The sequence below is a fragment of the Diabrotica virgifera genome, chromosome 5 (assembly GCF_917563875.1).
Source record: "Diabrotica virgifera virgifera chromosome 5, PGI_DIABVI_V3a".
NCBI classification, from domain to species: Eukaryota; Metazoa; Arthropoda; class Insecta; order Coleoptera; family Chrysomelidae; genus Diabrotica; species Diabrotica virgifera.
In genome coordinates this window covers 164,022,378-164,041,852 of record NC_065447.1, presented here as the reverse complement: position 1 = coordinate 164,041,852, position 19,475 = coordinate 164,022,378, and the positions used below count along the sequence as shown (strand labels likewise).

At 34.6% G+C, this 19,475-nt stretch overlaps 1 protein-coding gene across 1 annotated transcript; it reads right to left on the bottom strand.

The window, feature by feature from the left end:
* Nucleotides 1–9,847: 9,847 nt before the first annotated feature.
* LOC126885519 (zinc finger MYM-type protein 1-like) lies at nt 9,848–19,245 on the bottom strand. The gene is made up of 5 exons (XM_050652099.1): nt 18,800–19,245; nt 16,770–18,325; nt 15,200–15,281; nt 12,412–12,653; nt 9,848–9,892 (listed from the first exon to the last, which is right to left on the bottom strand). Exons 2-5 carry the CDS (start codon nt 18,273–18,275, stop codon nt 9,848–9,850), a joined length of 1,875 nt encoding a protein of 624 aa, XP_050508056.1. The 5' UTR covers nt 18,276–18,325; nt 18,800–19,245.
* Between the last annotated feature and the right edge of the window lie 230 nt (nt 19,246–19,475).

The following is a 19,475-nucleotide window of genomic DNA, read 5'->3' as shown; positions in this document are numbered from 1 at the left end:
GTTATTAAATTTAATTTTATGTACAATTTCAGTTTTATGTTTACATGCCAAAAGCAAAATCACAGCACAGCACCACACGATCTGAAGATCACAACGAACAAATTAACAACAAATAACATTACAAAATATACAAAAACAAAGTGAACAAATCACTGAATAAAAAAAAAGAGGAAACAGGAAACTTCACTTCAATATTATCTTCTTCTTTCAGTACCCTGTCCTATTAGTTAAAAATGGTGTCGATCATATAACTTTGTTTACGGCAACTCAAAATATGCAACCAGAGCATGGCCGTCGTGTGGCAACATTGCCAAGCTGTCAATTACAGGGCCGATTTATAGATATGTGGGGCTATAACAGGAAGAAGACAATTTTAAAGAGTTCTATTTGATTATCCATAATTATGTATTACACAAAATATTATTTATTTTACTTAGATAAAGAACACAGTCGTTAGTACACGAAATACACTGGTTATAAATGGGACCTCTATTGCCGGGGCTATGACCAAAGATGAGTAGCTTTACATCAATATTAAACAGGGTGTTTCATTGGGAAACGGAAATACTTGAATGGTGAATAGAGGTCACTAAGGCGGTTCTAGATATAGAACATTTATTATTGCTCCACCGATTTTTATAACTGAGTTACAATTAAGGTGTTATATCGATTTTGCCCATGGGATCTTTCTGGATCCATAACTTTTAGAACCACCTTGTATATTTTTTTGATATTTTGTACACATTATGTCTCACTTAGGCCCGGTCTTTTCACCTCCGAATAAAAGTTATTCAGAGGTTTATTTGACAGATTTACATGTATCTGCCGGATAAACTTCCTAATAAATAGTTATTCGGAGGTGAAAAGACCTGGCCTTAGAAAAATGTGATTTCGATAAACTTTAATTAAAATTTACGACGTTGTTAATTAAAATTCAGAGTTGGCGCAATGATATGAAATTATTGTAATTTCGAAACCAATCTATTCATCTAAATTTTATTTCATTTGAGTGACATTATATTTTCCACAAGATGTGTGCGATGTCCTTTTGAGTCCACATGAATTTTGAAAACAAATTGTATCAAAATAGCAGAAAAAATAGAACACGTTCTAATTTTTCATCTAGGGCACATTATATCTTGAAAATATCGCGTTAGCATGCACAGTTGCATAATCTTTCTTAATAAAGATTCAAAAATTTATATTGACTACGTTTACAAAAAAATTTTTTGAACTGTAGCAAGTCAATTTGATATATATAAAATACATGAGATAATGCGGTGTACCTATATACAATATAACATATAGAAATATAAATACATTCACGCACATTTACAAAATAAGACATCGGAAAACATAGTGAGTAAAATATTCATATGTCCATGATACTGCTTTAAAATGATCAAAATATTCACTAACAGAGTAAAAAGCAAATCTCAGTAGATATTTTTTCAGAATGACTTTAAATTTATTGATTGTAAGATTTTTAAAATCCATAGGTAGGTAGGACATTATATGTTAAAATCAAATGAGTTTTTTGTGATTTACTCAAACGTTATTTGAGTGTTCTGATATTATTTGCACCTCTTGTGCTGTAATTATGCAAGTCAGACTGTTTAACTAAAGTATCTGCAGTTTTGTATGTTTCCACGAGAACATTTATTGTATAGCCATAGTGTTGGCAAGGGCATTATTTTATATTTAATAAATAATGGTTTGCAAGATTCCAAGTAACCAACTTTTGCAATTATTCTAATTGCTTTTTTTTGCAATTTAAATATTGTTAGTGCATTGCAAGAGTTTCCCCACAAAATAACGCCATAGCTGAAAAACGAATGTAAAAGAGAAAAATAAATTGTTCTTAAGGTATCAACACTTATAACAAGTTTTAGTTGTCTAAGTAAAAATAAAGTACTTAAAATAGTAGGGGAGAAAAGTATGCTAAATGTGCAGTCACTCGAGCGCTTTGGGGATCTATTGGGTTGTGAAAAGTAGGTTCTAAAACCAAAAAAAGTTAAGTAATTTTTTCCATTTTAGTGGGGACTTTCCATTTTTAATTTAATTTTCCATTTCCAATAATCGTTTTTTCCGATTATAGCGCCATCTATCCATAAACCGAAAAAATGTTTCAAATAAAAGTTACTTATTTTTATGTAAGGAATCCGAATCTGCAATAAAAAATGGAGGCTCCTATTTAAAATTTTAAAGTAACCCCCCACCCCACATCCGTGGGGGTTCGTGTTTGGTGCCACTCGATAGATTTTTCAAACATAATGAATAAGTGTATTTTTCAGGTTTTCGATCTGATGTTCATTTCGCGAAATATCGCGTGATTCGTATTTAAAATTTTAAATTTACCCCCACCCCTCTCCGTGGGCAGTCGTGTTTGGTATCATTCGATAGATTTTTGACAAATGTTGAGCACGTATTTTTTAGTTTTTAGATCTATCGTTCATTTCGCGAAATATTCGCTTTTTTCTTGCGAAATTTTGTGACTCACCCATTTCTTTACGCCCCGCCCAAATCGTCAGATTTTTGAAATATACACTGTTTTGCATGTACTTAACTTACCTTATCTTAATCTGACGATTTCGAGTATTTCTAAGGATAGATTTTTTTTCGGCCCCCCCTTAACGAAAGCCCCTGTGTTTAGAGCCAATATATGGTAGAGGTCCATCTACAGGGTACCAGGGTTCTCCCCATATGATAATCTGACGCGCTCGAGTTACTGCAAAAATCCCCGCTTGGGCTCCCCTACCAAAAGTTTTCCTTATGAGATGGTCAATATGGTTATACCAAGTCAGTGTGTTGTCAATTGTCATGCCCAGCAATTTTACAGTATTTTTTTCCACATGAGCATCGAATGGATTAGATGAAATGAATAAATTTTGAGTTTTGGTGTCATTTAGTCTAAGTTTATTTGCTGCGAACCATGGTTGAGCATTTGAGAGGGGACCTTAATTATCGCTTGCGAAGTGTAAAAAAATTTTTAGATAAAAGTAATTAATCTGCGATTAATTTGTAGAAAAAAGTACCTAATTTACGAAGCGGCCAAGAAGAAGTTAGAACTATAGACAAACATTGCTAACCAGATACAGGGCCGGCTTAATAATTAATAATTAATAAATTAACCATTAATAAATAAACAAATCTGTTTTTCCATGTTTTAGTATTTTGGCATTTCTTCTCTTCATTTAATTAGGTATTTTACTAGTACATGAAGAGGGGTAGGTACGAGCATAACTCGTCACAAGAAGAGCAGGAATTTCTCAGAGAAAGCAAATTAGTAGCCAGATCACCTCAACATAAAGAAAAGGTAAAACAGCCAGAACCCAGCATGGATGAAATCAAACAAATGCTGCGCGATCTTAAAAAATACTTACATGAGGATATGGCACAAATAAAGAGAGAAATTAAAAATGACATCAGGGAAATGAGAGAGGACATAAAGGACACCAAAAAAGAGCTGCAGAAGAACCGAGAGGAAATGAAAAGCATGGCGAAGGAAATCACCCAAATGAAGGAAGAATGGACGAGAGAAAAAGAAGAACTACATAACAAAATAAAGGAAGTGGAGGACAAGATGGAAAGGATGGAAAAACAAAAAATTCGAAACAACTTAACAATAACTAGACTTACCAACGAATACCGATAATGAAGACACACTCGAAGAAGCTTTGGAAAAAATGTTTCAGACAGAACTCCTTTTGAAAACAAAGATACGTAGAGCGCAGAAGATAGGACAAGATAGATGCATAGTCGAAATGGTAGAATGGAATGATAAAATAAAGATACTCCAAGGAAAAGCAAAGCTAAAGGGGAAAGACATTTTCATAGACTCGGAACTTACAAGAAATGAACAAAAAATCCAGAAAAATATAAGAGATATAGCCAGAGAAGAAAAGAAAAAAGGTGCTATCGTAAAAGTGGGTTATCAGAAATTAGAAGTGAACGGGAAGAAAATAAATAAATAAATAAATAAATAAATAAATAAATAAATAAATAAATAAATAAATACTTTATTTTCTTAGACAGACAGAGTCTGTATAGAATTAGTCAAAAGTAATACATTAAGTAAATATAACAAACAAATAAACAATTTCACTACACAAACAAACAATGAAAATACATTTAAAATTGAAGAAATTCTTCAACCGAATAAAAAGTGTGTGTCATCAGAAATTCCTTTAAATTTAGTTTAAAGCTTGTCGGGCTCCTACACAATTTTATATGCGCTGGTAATCTATTATAGAGTCTTTGTCCCATTATACCCGGGGACCTGCAATATATATTTCCCCTACACATTGGGGCACGCAAGGTATCTTTATATCTAGTATTCATGTTATGTATTTGCCCATTGGTTTTAAAATTTTCGAGGTTATTAAATATATATATATATACAAGTCTCCAGAATATAAATACAGGCCAATGGCAATATTGTGAAATTTTGAAAGTACTGCCTACAACTTGTTTTATGAGGGATACCAGCAATAGTCCGCATTATTCTTTTTTGTGCAAAAAAGACTTCATTGATATGGCAACTTGATCCCCAAAAACAAATCCCTTATCTCAAACGAGATTCGGCTTGGACACAATAAAGCATTATTAATTGTTTCTCCGTTATTATTTTACTCTTTTCTTTCCTATCCCGATTAGGAACCATTGAGAAATATTTAGAAGCCACGAGAGTAAGTAATTAATTTTATAATTCGCCCTGAGATTGAAAACATATTGATATGTGATCTGGTAAATTAATTAGATTATGATTAATGCATTGATTAAATTAAATGACATATAAGAATATTATCTCATATCAATAATCAAGATCACATCAACTGGCGCCCAACGTGGGGCGGCATTGAAAAGTATTTCTAGTGGCAAATTTGAAGGATAGAAAGAGTAAAGCCGGTATTTGAAAATTTATATGCCTGTGGTAAAAAGTGAGATACTTACATTTGATGACATAAAATTTTAGATCTCTTTAGGTACAAATTTTACATAACTGATTTAATATTTTAATTTTACGATATTTACATTTGATATATTTATTGACAATTTATAATATTTGGGTGAGAAAAAGTCGTCTTGGTAACATACTAGTAAAATTTCATATTTGGCGGGGACAGTACTTCTTGAAAACAAATGTCTGTGACAAGAAGCCAAAGCAAAGACAATAAAAAACAAAAAGAACATTCAAATCAAGAGGAAAATTCAGACCAAGAAGATATTTTAGACACAACAATCATGGAAACAGGAAAAAAAGAATTGTCAGAATTAGAAAAGATATTACAACTTATGCAACTCCAGTCACAAAAAATGGATGAAGCAAAACGAACAATGGATAAAAATCAGGAAGAAACATCAAAGAAAATGGATGAATCACAAAAAAAAATGGATGAATCACAACAAAAAATGGATCAAAAAATGGATGAAACACAACAAAAAATGGATGAAACACAACAAAAAATGGATGAAACACAACAAAAAGTGGATCAAAAAATGGATGAAACACAACAAAAATTGGATCAAAAAATGGATGAAACACAACAAAAAATGAAACAAGCAATAGAAGAGAACAACAAGAAAATGGAGGAACGCATAGGAAAGTATGAAAAGGAAGTAAAAGGATGTTTGACAATGATCAAGAACGATATGGGACAACAAGAGACAGAGATTAAAGAAATCAAAAGCAAAATAAAGGAAATAACGAATTGCCAAAAAAAGGAAATAGAAAATTTGGAAAATAAGTTGGAAAATGCTATTCAAGTAGACAGAGAAGAAGTGGAAAAAAGAATCACAGAAATAGAAAAACAAGTCACCGAAAACCGGACGCAACAAAATGTAGGAGAAAGAAGAGAAATGGTTATACATAGCACAGATGACGTGAAGATAAGGTTTGGCGGGGATGTAAGAAGATTACACCCAGTGCCGTTCATAAATAGCCTGAAAAAGAAAATACAACACATCGGAAATTTCGAAACAGCAAAAGAAACTATCAGAAACCATCTCAAATATGAAGCAAGCCTATGGTTCGATAGTAAAGAAGAAGAATTCGGCAATTGGCAACAATTTGAACAAAAATTTTTGAATTATTTCTGGGGAAAGGTCCAATAATTGGAAATTAACAAGGAATTGCAAAATGGGAAATACAATGATAGGATGGGTGTATCAGAAAGGACATATGCTTTGCAGATTTACAATAATGCAAAACATTTACAATATAATTACTCATCGGAACAATTAGTCGAACTGATTGCAAGACATTTCGAGGAAACGCTGGAAGACCATATCACATTGCAAAATTACAAAGACATAGATAGTTTATGCCAATTCCTACAAATAAGAGAATCACGTCTAAGAGAAAGAAAATCAAGAAGGTAGCGAGAAGATTACAGGCCCCGAGAAACACAAGATTACAGAGACAGAAATCAAAATAGGAGGGACTATACAAGACGAGATTTTAATCCCAAAAGGGAAAACGAAAATAGAGACAACGGAAGAGGAAATTATGAACAAAGAAATAGGCAATGGAATGAGGACAGAAATCGAGAATACCAGAATAGAAACACCACACGCTCAAATCAAGAAAACAGAAATAATGGTAGACAAAATGAACAGGGATATCGAGAAAACCGAAACAGCTCCGACAGACCAAGAGAAAATAGAAGAGAAGTAAATAATACCCAGACAGATGAATATGACGGAGAGAGACATTATGACGAAAATATAAACAACGATGAGCAACCGGCGTCTTTTCACGACGGCGCTCACTAAAAACCAAAAATCAAACAGGAATCTTTTGTCACCCCAAGGAGTTTATTAAATTGGCAGGAAACAACGAAAAGAAAAATGGAGTTAATTTAAAATTTGTGGATGGATTTATCAACGAGAAACCAATTAAAATTATGATAGACACTGGATCTGAAATAACATTGGACAACAGAAAACTAATAGAAGAAGTTAACTTAACAAATTTAATTTACAAAATACCTAGGGTAAATTTAGTGGGCGCAAACAAACGGACATTGGCAACTATAAATGAAGGCATACGAGTAATGGTACGACTGGGTAAGAAGATGTATGCACTACAATGTGTAATAATGCCAAACATGTCTCATGACATGATAGTAGGAGTTGACGAATTGGCAGAAAAACATGTAGTGATAGATTTGAAAAATAATACGATGAATCTAACAGAAGAAAAAGAAGAAGAACAGGACAAGGAACAGAAGAAACAAAATACGGACGAATCAGGTAAAGAACAAACAGTGGAAATGAATTTGGCAACGAAGCAAGGACAAAGAAGAAAAGGGAGAAAAAGTCAGAAAAAGACAAAAGAAAATGAAACCTGTGGCTCCTCAAAAGAAGAGTTGAGCCCAGAAGAAGAAAAATTGAGAGTATCAAAAGCAAAAGACAACTGGGATTCCTCAAAAGAAGAGATGAGCTCAGGAGAAGAAGAAATAAAGCTAACAAATGAAAGCGAAAAAGATGTGATCGAAACAGTGGCATTTGAAGAGGAGGCATATGAAAACGAGGATGCAGAATGCACGGTAAAAGTATGTGAAAAATCTGAGGGAAAAGACAGAAGATTGATATGGGAAAAAGGGAAAGACAACATAATAGCCGACACTCTAACACAGGATGAGGACACTGAAAATAAGGAAACAATTACTCTACAGGTGGGACTAATTAGAGTAATACAAGAAGAAGGGGTATAAGACGTAGATTAAAGTAAGGAAATATACAGGGAGTTGGTTTTGCCTCGAGAAAATTTATTTAAAAATGCAGATAAATTTTATCGAATACAAGGCGGGGATTTGTTATATTTCTATTTGATATGAAAATTAAATTTTGATAATTATAGACAGGATTCAATTTAATATAAAATATTTTCAATTTTCTCAACCACGGGCATATAAATTTAGAACAACCTGTATACAACAAATTGTTATATTTAATTTTAAGAAGTGATTAAACGAAACTCGGGAAAATGCGCTTAGAATAAACAAAGTGAATGGCGCGTACCATTATCGTTGTTCGCGGAAGGTTCGATCATTAGCCTATGCTTAATAATACTCAGTTGAAATAGATAATAGGTCATTATCGTTGTTCGCGGAAGGTTCGATCATTAGCCTATGCTAAATAAGACTCAGTTGAAGTAGATAATAGGTCATTAAATTTTGTAAATAGTAGAAAGTAATTTTAGAATGTTTTGAGCTGTCGAGAAGTGAAGTCCAGTAGTAGACGGTAGTGTACGGAGAGTGAGAAAGCCGGTGTAGTTCTGTGAGTGTGGAGTATCTATCGTGGAACGAGAGGTAGGCCAGGTTGAGAGTAAAAGAACCTCCTTGAGCCAAGAGTGTCCCGGTAGCTGGTTGCAGTTTCGAAAAAGGTAGAATACAGCATCACGACAGAAGCATGAACGAGAGCTATACGAGCTAGTTTTCAAAGGAGAACATTACTGAAAGCCAGGACGAGGTATTGATCGCAGCCGAGGATAGCAGGAAACGGGTCTTGTGTGAAGACATTCTCAGTTCACCAGAAAAAGGTCAGTCTCATTTGTTTGGACATGAATGTATGGGTTTTTCGTATTAAATACCACATTTAAAATTGAAGAACATAATCAATAATATCAGAAAAGCTTCATCAAACTTAAATAGAATTGTTGCTAATAAATCATAATATTTAAATGTTAATAAAAACTTTCAATTGGAAACCAAAAGGAAATAAGATTCCCATGTGTAAATGTTATGTTTAAGAATAATAAGATCTAGCAAATATTAAGCAGTGATTGCCATTTAAATAAAATAAACAATATTTTGATTATAATTGTAACCCATATGTGTGTATTATTTTACTCTTTTCTTTCCTATCCCGATTAGGAACCATTGAGAAATATTTAGAAGCCACGAGAGTAAGTAATTAATTTTATAATTCGCCCTGAGATTGAAAACATATTGATATGTGATCTGGTAAATTAATTAGATTATGATTAATGCATTGATTAAATTAAATGACATATAAGAATATTATCTCATATCAATAATCAAGATCACATCAATATATATATATATATATATATATATATATATATATATATATATATATATATATATATATATATATATATATATATATATATATATATAGATGTAAAAAGAGAGTGAGGAGAAAATCTCACTGTAATTGAGGTTATCAGTCAAGGAGAATTAAAAAAATGATCAAACTATTTCAATCTTTTTAATAGAATACGTTTCGTGCAGTATTCCTGCACTTCATCAGTTCTAAAATGATTGTGAAGTTAACATAAAGATGTAAAAAACAATGTCATAACAATGGTTTTTTGACGTTATAAACTTAGTAGCTAAAAAATACATTAAAATTTCTTATGCTAAAGTAAAAAACCAAAAAAAGTCACAAAACTAAAAGTTTCAAAGTTACATTTACAAAAATTGGTTGAACCATGAGGCCAGGAGAAGAAAATAAATTTTTTCCCATTTGATAGAGTTAGAATAATCAATTTAACACAATTATTTGCTGTAATGTGGAAAAGATAAAAAAACCCAAAAAAGTTTTAGGTAAAAAACAACCGTTGGTTCACAGATAATGATGAAACGGTATGCGACTCTAACAAAATACTGGATGTGTTTTCAATTAAGATTCTCATCCAACCCCCTTCGGTAACCTTCTACGTATAGTATGAAAAGCATAGAGCTAATATTACGAGCACTTTAAAAATGGATGTAAAGCATGTTGTCACAAAAGGCCTCCAAATGAAGAACCTATCGTTTAAAAAATGTCAATACTGTTGAAAAGTAACGGATTTACATTTAAACTGCAGCAAAATAATCTAATCTAATTTGATGGTATCTAGTTTTAGGTGAATTCCATGAACCTAAAATAGGTTAGGATTAATTAAATGTTAGTTATAAAAAAATACTGAATTACTTGCCTCATGATAGTAGGTTACTAACCACCAGACATGGAGTTAGCATGCCATGTGGGAAGCAGAAGTTGGGATGAAATGAAAATAGGAAACTTTCATTACCAAACCAGATATCGGAGGTTCGTAGGTGGGAACTTTTTAGATGAAGTAAAAACATAGGTTTTAGGCCATGCTTTGAACGGAATTATTCATGAACAATAATTTGGAATTTCAATACTGACTGGGATTATGGGTTGTTAAGAAGTAAGGAGTGATATATAATGCTGAGATTGTCTATATCTGTGCGTTTATTCATGGAATCTTTCTCTCTTAATATGTGAGTCATCTCTAAAAAGGTTCTTTTATAAAAATTAGATTCTGAGCCTAAGGATTTGATGTTATCAAAATCTATTTGATGATTCAGTGAAATAGAATGTGAGCTAAGGGCACAAGAATGCTTGTTGCATCTAATATCGCTTCTATGTGACGTCACGCGAGATTTCAAAGTTCTTTTTGTGTGGCCAATATATTTCAAATGACAATCTTTACAAGGGATGTTGTAAACTACATTAGATTTCTCCCAAATATCTATCGGTGTTTTCGTACGAGAAAAAAGATTACCGACTGTTTTACAATTCTTAATACCAATTTTGGTGGATAACGGTTTAAATAATTTCGTAAGTTTCTCAGTTAGATGTGGGAAATAAGGTAAGGAGCAATATCTATGAGGGGACACAGATGTGGATACTTCATCCCTTTGAATTTCGATGTTAACTTGTGGGGAATCGTGAACTCCTCCCAAATTGGAATAGGTCTGGTCAAGTAATGCTCGAGAAGTAGAACAAATGTATCTATTGATAAGAGAGATTGGATAAGAATTCTCACCCAAAATGGTCTTAAGTAATATACTGGCTTCACTTCTGTAAAGAGGATGTGACAACCTATGTGTCCTTAGGGCTAATCCCTGTACGAGGTTATGTTTGAATCTTTTAGGATGAAAGGAATAATAATTAAGGAAGCGATTGCTAGCAACGCTCTTTCTAAACCATTTGGTTCTTAGGATGTTGTCAGTACCTCGTACAACTAACATGTCCAGGAAGGGAATGGTGTTGTTCTCCTCCATCTCACATGTAAATTGTAAGTGGGGATTATATTCATTAAAAACGGAAAGGGTGTTCAAAATCTGATCAGTGGGTACAGCCAGGATCAAGTCGTCCACATATCTCTTCACAAAAGGAATGTTGTAATCTAGAAGACTGAGTCTGTCTAAAATCAAGTCATCTAAGACAAAACCAACCAACAGGGGAGAAATAGAAGATCCCATTGGAGTACCAAAGATTTGTAGATAAAATTTGTCATTGTAGACGAAATAGTTGGTATCAAAAACTAGTTTAAGAAGTTCCACAAAGGTTTCCCACCCAAAAGGACAATGGGGTTGGATTTGGTTCCAATGGTTATGTAAGGAGGAAAGGACTACAGGTAAAGGTAGGTTAGTGAAAAGGGACACCACATCAAAACTTACTATTTGAAACCCTATAGGTAGTTGGAAGTTATTGATGAATTCACTGAATTTAAACGAGTCTGAAATATTGAATTCGTTGTTGTGATCATGTTGAAAGTATATTGGCCAAAAATTTAGCAATATTACAGTTGGGAGAGTTGATTGATGATACTATGGGACGCATGGATAGTTGAGGTTTGTGAATTTTTGGCAAACAGTAAAATCTAGGAGCGATACCATTATAATTGTTGAGGGCTTTGGCTACAACATCTGTAATTATATTAGATCTTTTTAAATTAGAAATGTGCTTATTGATCTTAGATGTAAAAGTGATGGTAGGGTTTCTTGGTAATGATCTATAATATTGATCATCATTTAAGAGTGATTGGCTTAACTCCATGTACTGATCTCTCTACATGAGTACGGTGGTATTTCCCTTGTCACTCAAAAGAACTAATAATTCAGGGTGATCCTTTAAAAAAGTTTTTGTTTCAATGTAAACCCGATCTATTTCTGACTGATTTTTTTGGAGCATTGGTATAGTTTAGTATAATATTATTGGCTGATGATCTTAATTGAATGAGATCTGGGGAATCAGAATCTGTTAAAATATTTTCGACATCTGATAAAAGGTTACAAATTGAATAATCCTTGAGAGTTGGAGCTAAACCAAATTTTGGACCAAGAGGCAGTAATTTTGAGACATTAGGAGGAAGATCAATATCAGTAAGATTTTTTAACCATTTCTGTTGATGTTTAATTTTGGAAAATGGAGTGATACCAAGATTGGCAATCTTTTTTTGAAGTGTTTCAAGTGATTTGTTAACAGTAAAATTAAATTGATTGAGCAGTCGACGATCAAAATTATTGATGATATGGGCAGGAAGTGAGTTCCTAAGACAGGAAGTAATAGACTGAATTCGTTGGGTGTGGTTTTAATGTCATGATGAACTGAGTGAATAGAAATATTAAGGAGTCGCACCCTCACCTGAGATTCAAAGTTGTCTACCCTGCGTCTAACGGAACCTCTGGTTGCTCTGAAGGTTGTGTTAACTAATCTATCAATCTGGTTTTGAATAAAAGTAGTTGTTTGCTTTCTTCTCCGGCATTCCAACAAGAAAAGTCTTCTAGCCTCAAGTTTCGCTAATTTGTGACATAATTTGGACCACTGTTTTAAAGATATGACATTGTTATCTCCATATTCCAATCTGATGTTGTGGAAAAAACCTCCTAAAAAAGACATATCAAGGAGTACGACTGTATAATATTTAAATGTAAAAAGTGAGTGAGGAGAAAATCTCACTGTAATTGAGGTTATCAGTCAAGGAGAATTAAAAAAATGATCAAACTATTTCAATATTTTTAATAGAATACGTTTCGTGCAGTATTCCTGCACTTCATCAGTTCTAAAATGATTGTGAAGTTAACATAAAGATGTAAAAAACAATGTCATAACAATGGTTTTTGACGTTATAAACTTAGTAGCTAAAAAATACATTAAAATTTCTTATGCTAAAGTAAAAAACCAAAAAAGTCACAAAACTAAAAGTTTTAAAGTTACATTTACAAAAATTGGTTGAACCATGAGGCCAGGAGAAGAAAATAAATTTTTTCCCATTTGATAGAGTTAGAATAATCAATTTAACACAATTATTTGCTGTAATGTGGAAAAGATAAAAAAAACCCAAAAAAGTTTTAGGTAAAAAACAACCGTTGGTTCACAGATAATGATGAAACGGTATGCGACTCTAACAAAATACTGGATGTGTTTTCAATTAAGATTCTCATCCAACCCCCTTCGGTAACCTTCTACGTATAGTATGAAAAGCATAGAGCTAATATTACGAGCACTTTAAAAATGGATGTAAAGCATGTTGTCACAAAAGGCCTCCAAATGAAGAACCTATCGTTTAAAAAATGTCAATACTGTTGAAAAGTAACGGATTTACATTTAAACTGCAGCAAAATAATCTAATCTAATTTGATGGTATCTAGTTTTAGGTGAAATCCATGAACCTAAAATAGGTTAGGATTAATTAAATGTTAGTTATAAAAAAATACTGAATTACTTGCCTCATGATAGTAGGTTACTAACCACCAGACATGGAGTTAGCATGCCATGTTGGAAGCAGAAGTTGGGATGAAATGAAAATAGGAAACTTTCATTACCAAACCAGATATCGGAGGTTCGTAGGTGGGAACTTTTTAGATGAAGTAAAAACATAGGTTTTAGGCCATGCTTTGAACGGAATTATTCATGAACAATAATTTGGAATTTCAATACTGACTGGGATTATGGGTTGTTAAGAAGTAAGGAGTGATATATAATGCTGAGATTGTCTATATCTGTGCGTTTATTCATGGAATCTTTCTCTCTTAATATGTGAGTCATCTCTAAAAAGGTTCTTTTATAAAAATTAGATTCTGAGCCTAAGGATTTGATGTTATCAAAATCTATTTGATGATTCAGTGAAATAGAATGTGAGCTAAGGGCACAAGAATGCTTGTTGCATCTAATATCGCTTCTATGTGACGTCACGCGAGATTTCAAAGTTCTTTTTGTGTGGCCAATATATTTCAAATGACAATCTTTACAAGGGATGTTGTAAACTACATTAGATTTCTCCCAAATATCTATCGGTGTTTTCGTACGAGAAAAAAGATTACCGACTGTTTTACAATTCTTAATACCAATTTTGGTGGATAACGGTTTAAATAATTTCGTAAGTTTCTCAGTTAGATGTGGGAAATAAGGTAAGGAGCAATATCTATGAGGGGACACAGATGTGGATACTTCATCCCTTTGAATTTCGATGTTAACTTGTGGGGAATCGTGAACTCCTCCCAAATTGGAATAGGTCTGGTCAAGTAATGCTCGAGAAGTAGAACAAATGTATCTATTGATAAGAGAGATTGGATAAGAATTCTCACCCAAAATGGTCTTAAGTAATATACTGGCTTCACTTCTGTAAAGAGGATGTGACAACCTATGTGTCCTTAGGGCTAATCCCTGTACGAGGTTATGTTTGAATCTTTTAGGATGAAAGGAATAATAATTAAGGAAGCGATTGCTAGCAACGCTCTTTCTAAACCATTTGGTTCTTAGGATGTTGTCAGTACCTCGTACAACTAACATGTCCAGGAAGGGAATGGTGTTGTTCTCCTCCATCTCACATGTAAATTGTAAGTGGGGATTATATTCATTAAAAACGGAAAGGGTGTTCAAAATCTGATCAGTGGGTACAGCCAGGATCAAGTCGTCCACATATCTCTTCACAAAAGGAATGTTGTAATCAGGGCCGGATTAACACTTTTGCCGCCCATGGGCCAGAGGTCTGCCTGCCGCCCTAGCGGGGGTGCAACACCGGGGGGGGGGGTCCGGGGCCCCCCCCCGAAAAAAATTGAAATTTAGAGGCAAAATAACGCATTTTGGGACATTTTCCAGCGCTCAACTGTCTCTTGATATTGTAATGGTTTTAGTACCTCTCATGATGAAAACAAGAAACTATGTCCTAAAATTGCGTTTTATTAATTAAAATAAACTATTTGACAAAACTCCGTTAATTACGAAACCATTTTCTACAACCGTGATATTCCATTACTTAAGATTACAATAATAGTAAATAAAATCGTTGTTGATATTATTTTGTGAAACATCATGCAGCTCGTAATTCCCAAACTCAACAATTCTTTTATAGTTTTATGACTATTTTGGCTGAGAATGATTGATTTGGAGTGAAGTGAAAATTCGGCTTCGTTACTCGGCGACGGCTCACCTGTGAATGTGCCCGCAGGCTTTGAGCCATAATCGGTCATTGCTGTCGATTTATGGGCAAAAACAGGACAGTTAGGAAGGGGCTAAAATTAGTAAAAGGTGTACAGAGTAAGACTGCAAAATAAATGATAATTTCTGTATTGAATATAGGATAATAACAAATATATACAACATCGAAATATAACTGTTCAGAGCATACAAATCACATATCCAAACAAATAACTTACTCACTAAATTAGCTTTGTTAAAGTAAATATAACTTAAAACTTCTTCTTTCTTGCACGTGCATTGGAAAAATCATCAACAACTGCACTGAAATCGAGTTTTGTTGTCAGTTCATGTTCTATGGCTAAAACAGCCAGGCTGACGAGTCGTTCTTGAGTCACTGTTGAACGCAGATAGTTTTTTACTCTTTTCAAGGTCGAAAACGATCTCTCAGCAGAACAGTTTGTAGCAGGAGTTGTCAAAAACATTTTCAAACCAATAGCCACGTTGGGAAACAAGTCCTGTAGATTTTTTTCTATCAAAAATCTGTACAAGTTTGATAGTGAAAAGTCTTTTTCGGCTTCTTTGTAGTTTCCTCGGATCAGAAGTCCTTTCAGATGGATGCACTCGCATATAAACTCTGACTCTTCAATGTCTTCAATATAGATTTTCTGCAAAGACGTCGCGTTAGCAGTAATTTCTTCGGTAGTTAGAGTCTTTAATTTTGTTAGAAATGAAAACTTTGCAACGAAGTCTGTGTACACAGAGATCCTTTTGTCTAACTGAAACTGAAGTGTTTCCACGATGATGTCATAACTTTGTTGAAGACAATTTCCCCTAATGTCATCATCCTCATCATAAGTTCTTTCTTCATCTTCTTCTGAAGATTCATCAAAGAACCTCTTTCTTTTCGCCTTTCTTTTTGGGCGATCAAAATCTTGCTGCACCTGCGGCTGCGTCTCTTGTGGAAGTTCTGGCTCATCGTTCTGTCTCATTTCACCTTGCGCAATTTGCAGTTTTTTTTCGCCCTCTTTCTTATAGTGGGTAAACATGTCTTTCATGTTCATCACATACTCTGTGAGTGAGTTGTACAGGATTACAACGCTGTCCACGGTCATATTTTCAGCCTGGATCTTTTCACTGACTGAATTAAATTTTTGAAGTACATCTCCCCAAAGGGCTGCCATGAAACATGTTTCTAGAGACATTAGTTTTCGCAACAACCCTTTGGCTTTGGATTGTGTCTGTTTGTTTTCATGATTGCTTGAAGTCATGTCTATCAGCGTCTTGACCATGGGTTTGTAGTCTTTATTAAGGCTTTTGCAAGCTTCTTCCCTTGCAGACCATCTTGTAACACTGAGAGACTTCAACGACGTGTTCTTGTCCTTTCCTGTGGCCGTGAAATTTGACAGAAGAAGATTCCACCTGTGCGTAGAAGACGAGAAAAAATTGTACAATCCTTGCAAGAGATCAAAGAAATGTTTTGCAAGAGAACAGCATTCTGCTGCGCTTGATCCCACTAAATTTAGTGAATGCGCTGAACAAGGCACATAAAATATCAAGGGATTCTTTTCTTTAAGTCTTGCCTGCAACCCCGAGTACATTCCTGACATATTTGACGCGTTGTCATAGGACTGTCCCCTACAGTTTTGTATGTCCAATCCTTTCGACTGTAGGAAAGAAAGCACTGAGTTCACTAGTTCTTCACCTGTATGACCTTGATTTTTCATAAATTCAACAAAATGTTCTTCAGGGATTCCCAATTCATTCACATACCTTAATATGAAAGACAATTGATCAATGTGTGTTACATCAGGGGTGGAATCTACTATTATAGAATAGTACTTGCTTTTCTTAGCATCATTCAAAATTGTATCAATAACGGTTTTTGCCATTATTTCGATGAGTTCTTCACAAATGGTTGATGATAGGTATGACTGTTTGCCTTTACCCGCTTTCCCATATTTTTCAATGTGTGCTTTCAAAAATGGATCAAATTCGGCAATCAGCTCCAAGCACATCATATAGTTGCCATTTGAAAAAGAACCAAATTTTTCGTCAGTCCCCCTAAAGGCAAGACCACGCGAGGCAAGTTTTTTTATTACGGCCACCACTCTCTGGAGAACTGCCTTCCAATACCTTATTTCTTCTTCCACTTGGTTTTGTAGAAGCTTATCGATCCTCCCGGCTGCTTCTGCTCTTTGTTTGTATACTATTACACTATTGTAGTGAACGTGCGAGTTTTCATGCTCTTTTATTCTCGCTGATGCATGTTTCCAATCACTGAACCCATTTTCAGTAAACTGAGTAGAGGTCGAACTAAACAATTTGCATGGACCACAGAACAAAGAGCCTAAACTTGGTGAGTAAATCAAGAAATCTCTATTTACAATTTCGCCATTTGCAAGTTTTCTGTCGAATAGCCATTTAGCCAACACTCTTTTCCTGTCTGGATATTGCCTTTCAGATTTTTTAAAATCGCAATCTTTATTTTGATTCCATCCATTTTTAACAAAATATTCCCGCGTCTCTTCATTCACTATCCATAAAGCAGGATCATAATTTGGTTTCAAATGGACAGAAGAGTCAGGTTCAGAGACTGTTAATTGATCTTCAATCTCGTCAACAACAAAAGTTAATTCGGATATAGCTGGTTTGATCTTGTCAGTATCAACACATGACGAAGCTGAAGGTGCTGATGCTGAAGGGGTTGAGGGTGAAGCTGAAGGGGTTGATGCTGAAGCTGAAGGGGTTGATGTTGAAACCGGAGGGGCTGATGCTGAAGCTAAAGGGGTTGATGTTGAAGCTGAAGGGGCTGATGCTGAAGCTGGAGGGGTTGATGTTAAAGCTGAAGGCACTGATGCTGAAGCTGTTGAAGCTGAAGGCGTTAATATGGAACATACTTCTAGTTCTACTTCACAAAATTCTTTGACACTTTCTAAAAGCACTGGTTCTGGTGGCACTGGTAGGTTACTTCTTGTAAAAAATGTATCAAGCTTCGCAGTTTTATTTACAACTTCTGTCAATTTTTTTTTCTTCTCTTCGGCTACTTTTTTGTATTGCCACCCACTGAGCCGTTTGCGTCCATCCATTTGTACAGCTGCTTGTTATAGCATCAATGACATCGGAAGTAAAGGTCTGACTGTAAAAAAAAGAATATCTGTATAATTCAAAACTGTAGTACGATACGACAGGAAAAATGAAGCGAAAAAATGAGGGAAGCGAATTTCCTTCCATTACTTATTCAACTCATTGTGAAACCTATACGTATGGCAACATGCCGAATTACATTTTTCCTTATAGAGAACGGAATTAGCTAGAAAATCGAAATTTGCCTTAACATTTTCAGAAAAATATGCTCTACACGAATTTAAAACATAAAGAAGAATTTTTCCCATACGGGCCCCAAAAACCAAAATTTTGGGGTAAAACCCCCCCAAAAAGGGGGTAAATGTTATGGGATTCTTTTGGCTAAATAACTTAGCCGAGATATTGCAAAAAGGAAAGTGTGTGCGTGTGCCGAATTTGAAGAAAATCGGTCAAAAATTGCGACCGCTAGAGCGCGGTCTATATTAACTTACATTACCATTACTATAAACAAATAAATATTTCTTACCTCACAAGTTACAATTTCAAAATGTTACTCCGCTCAAAACAAATTACAAAAACGTTAAACCTAAACAGTTAGACAGACTGCAGTACGTGGAGTTGAGACCAGACAACCGAATGACAATGGCGCGTGGCGGTGATGGAGTTGGTGGGGGGAGGGAAGCGGCAAGGCGACAAGACGCCTGCCATCAGCCAATGCTAGCAACTACTACGATCCCACAACTAAATTTCCCGTGCGTAGCGTACGATACAGACTGCCGCCTCGCCCCTTCGACTCACTTGGATAGAGTGGCGTAGCGTAGTGTACTGCGACACATTACACCGCGCAGAGTGTCGCGTTATAAATAAATAATAAACAATAAAATAGTTTTTTAATATTTAATGCTCAGGTTCACTGGTCTTGATAATCGATAATAAAGCTTTATAATCAATCAAAAATAATTACACTTTTTTTTTCTCAAATCCGCCGCCCCAAAATTTTGCCGCCCTGGGCCGCGGCCCAGTTGGCCCGTGCCTTAATCCGGCCCTGGTTGTAATCTAGAAGACTGAGTCTGTCTAAAATCAAGTCATCTAAGACAAAACCAACCAACAGGGGAGAAATAGAAGATCCCATTGGAGTACCAAAGATTTGTAGATAAAATTTGTCATTGTAGACGAAATAGTTGGTATCAAAAACTAGTTTA

Bases quoted from the DNA above. Each gene is read 5' to 3' on its own strand.
- LOC126885519 (XM_050652099.1), bottom strand. From the start codon at position 18,275: ATGGATGGACGCAAACGGCTCAGTGGGTGGCAATACAAAAAAGTAGCC. The intron at 15,282-16,769 runs GCAAGACTTAAA...TACTAATTTTAG, and splicing joins GAATGTACTCGGGGTTGCAG to CCCCTTCCTAACTGTCCTGT. The intron at 12,654-15,199 runs GTGAGCCGTCGC...TGTCTTTTTTAG, and splicing joins GCCTGCGGGCACATTCACAG to GAGGTTTTTTCCACAACATC.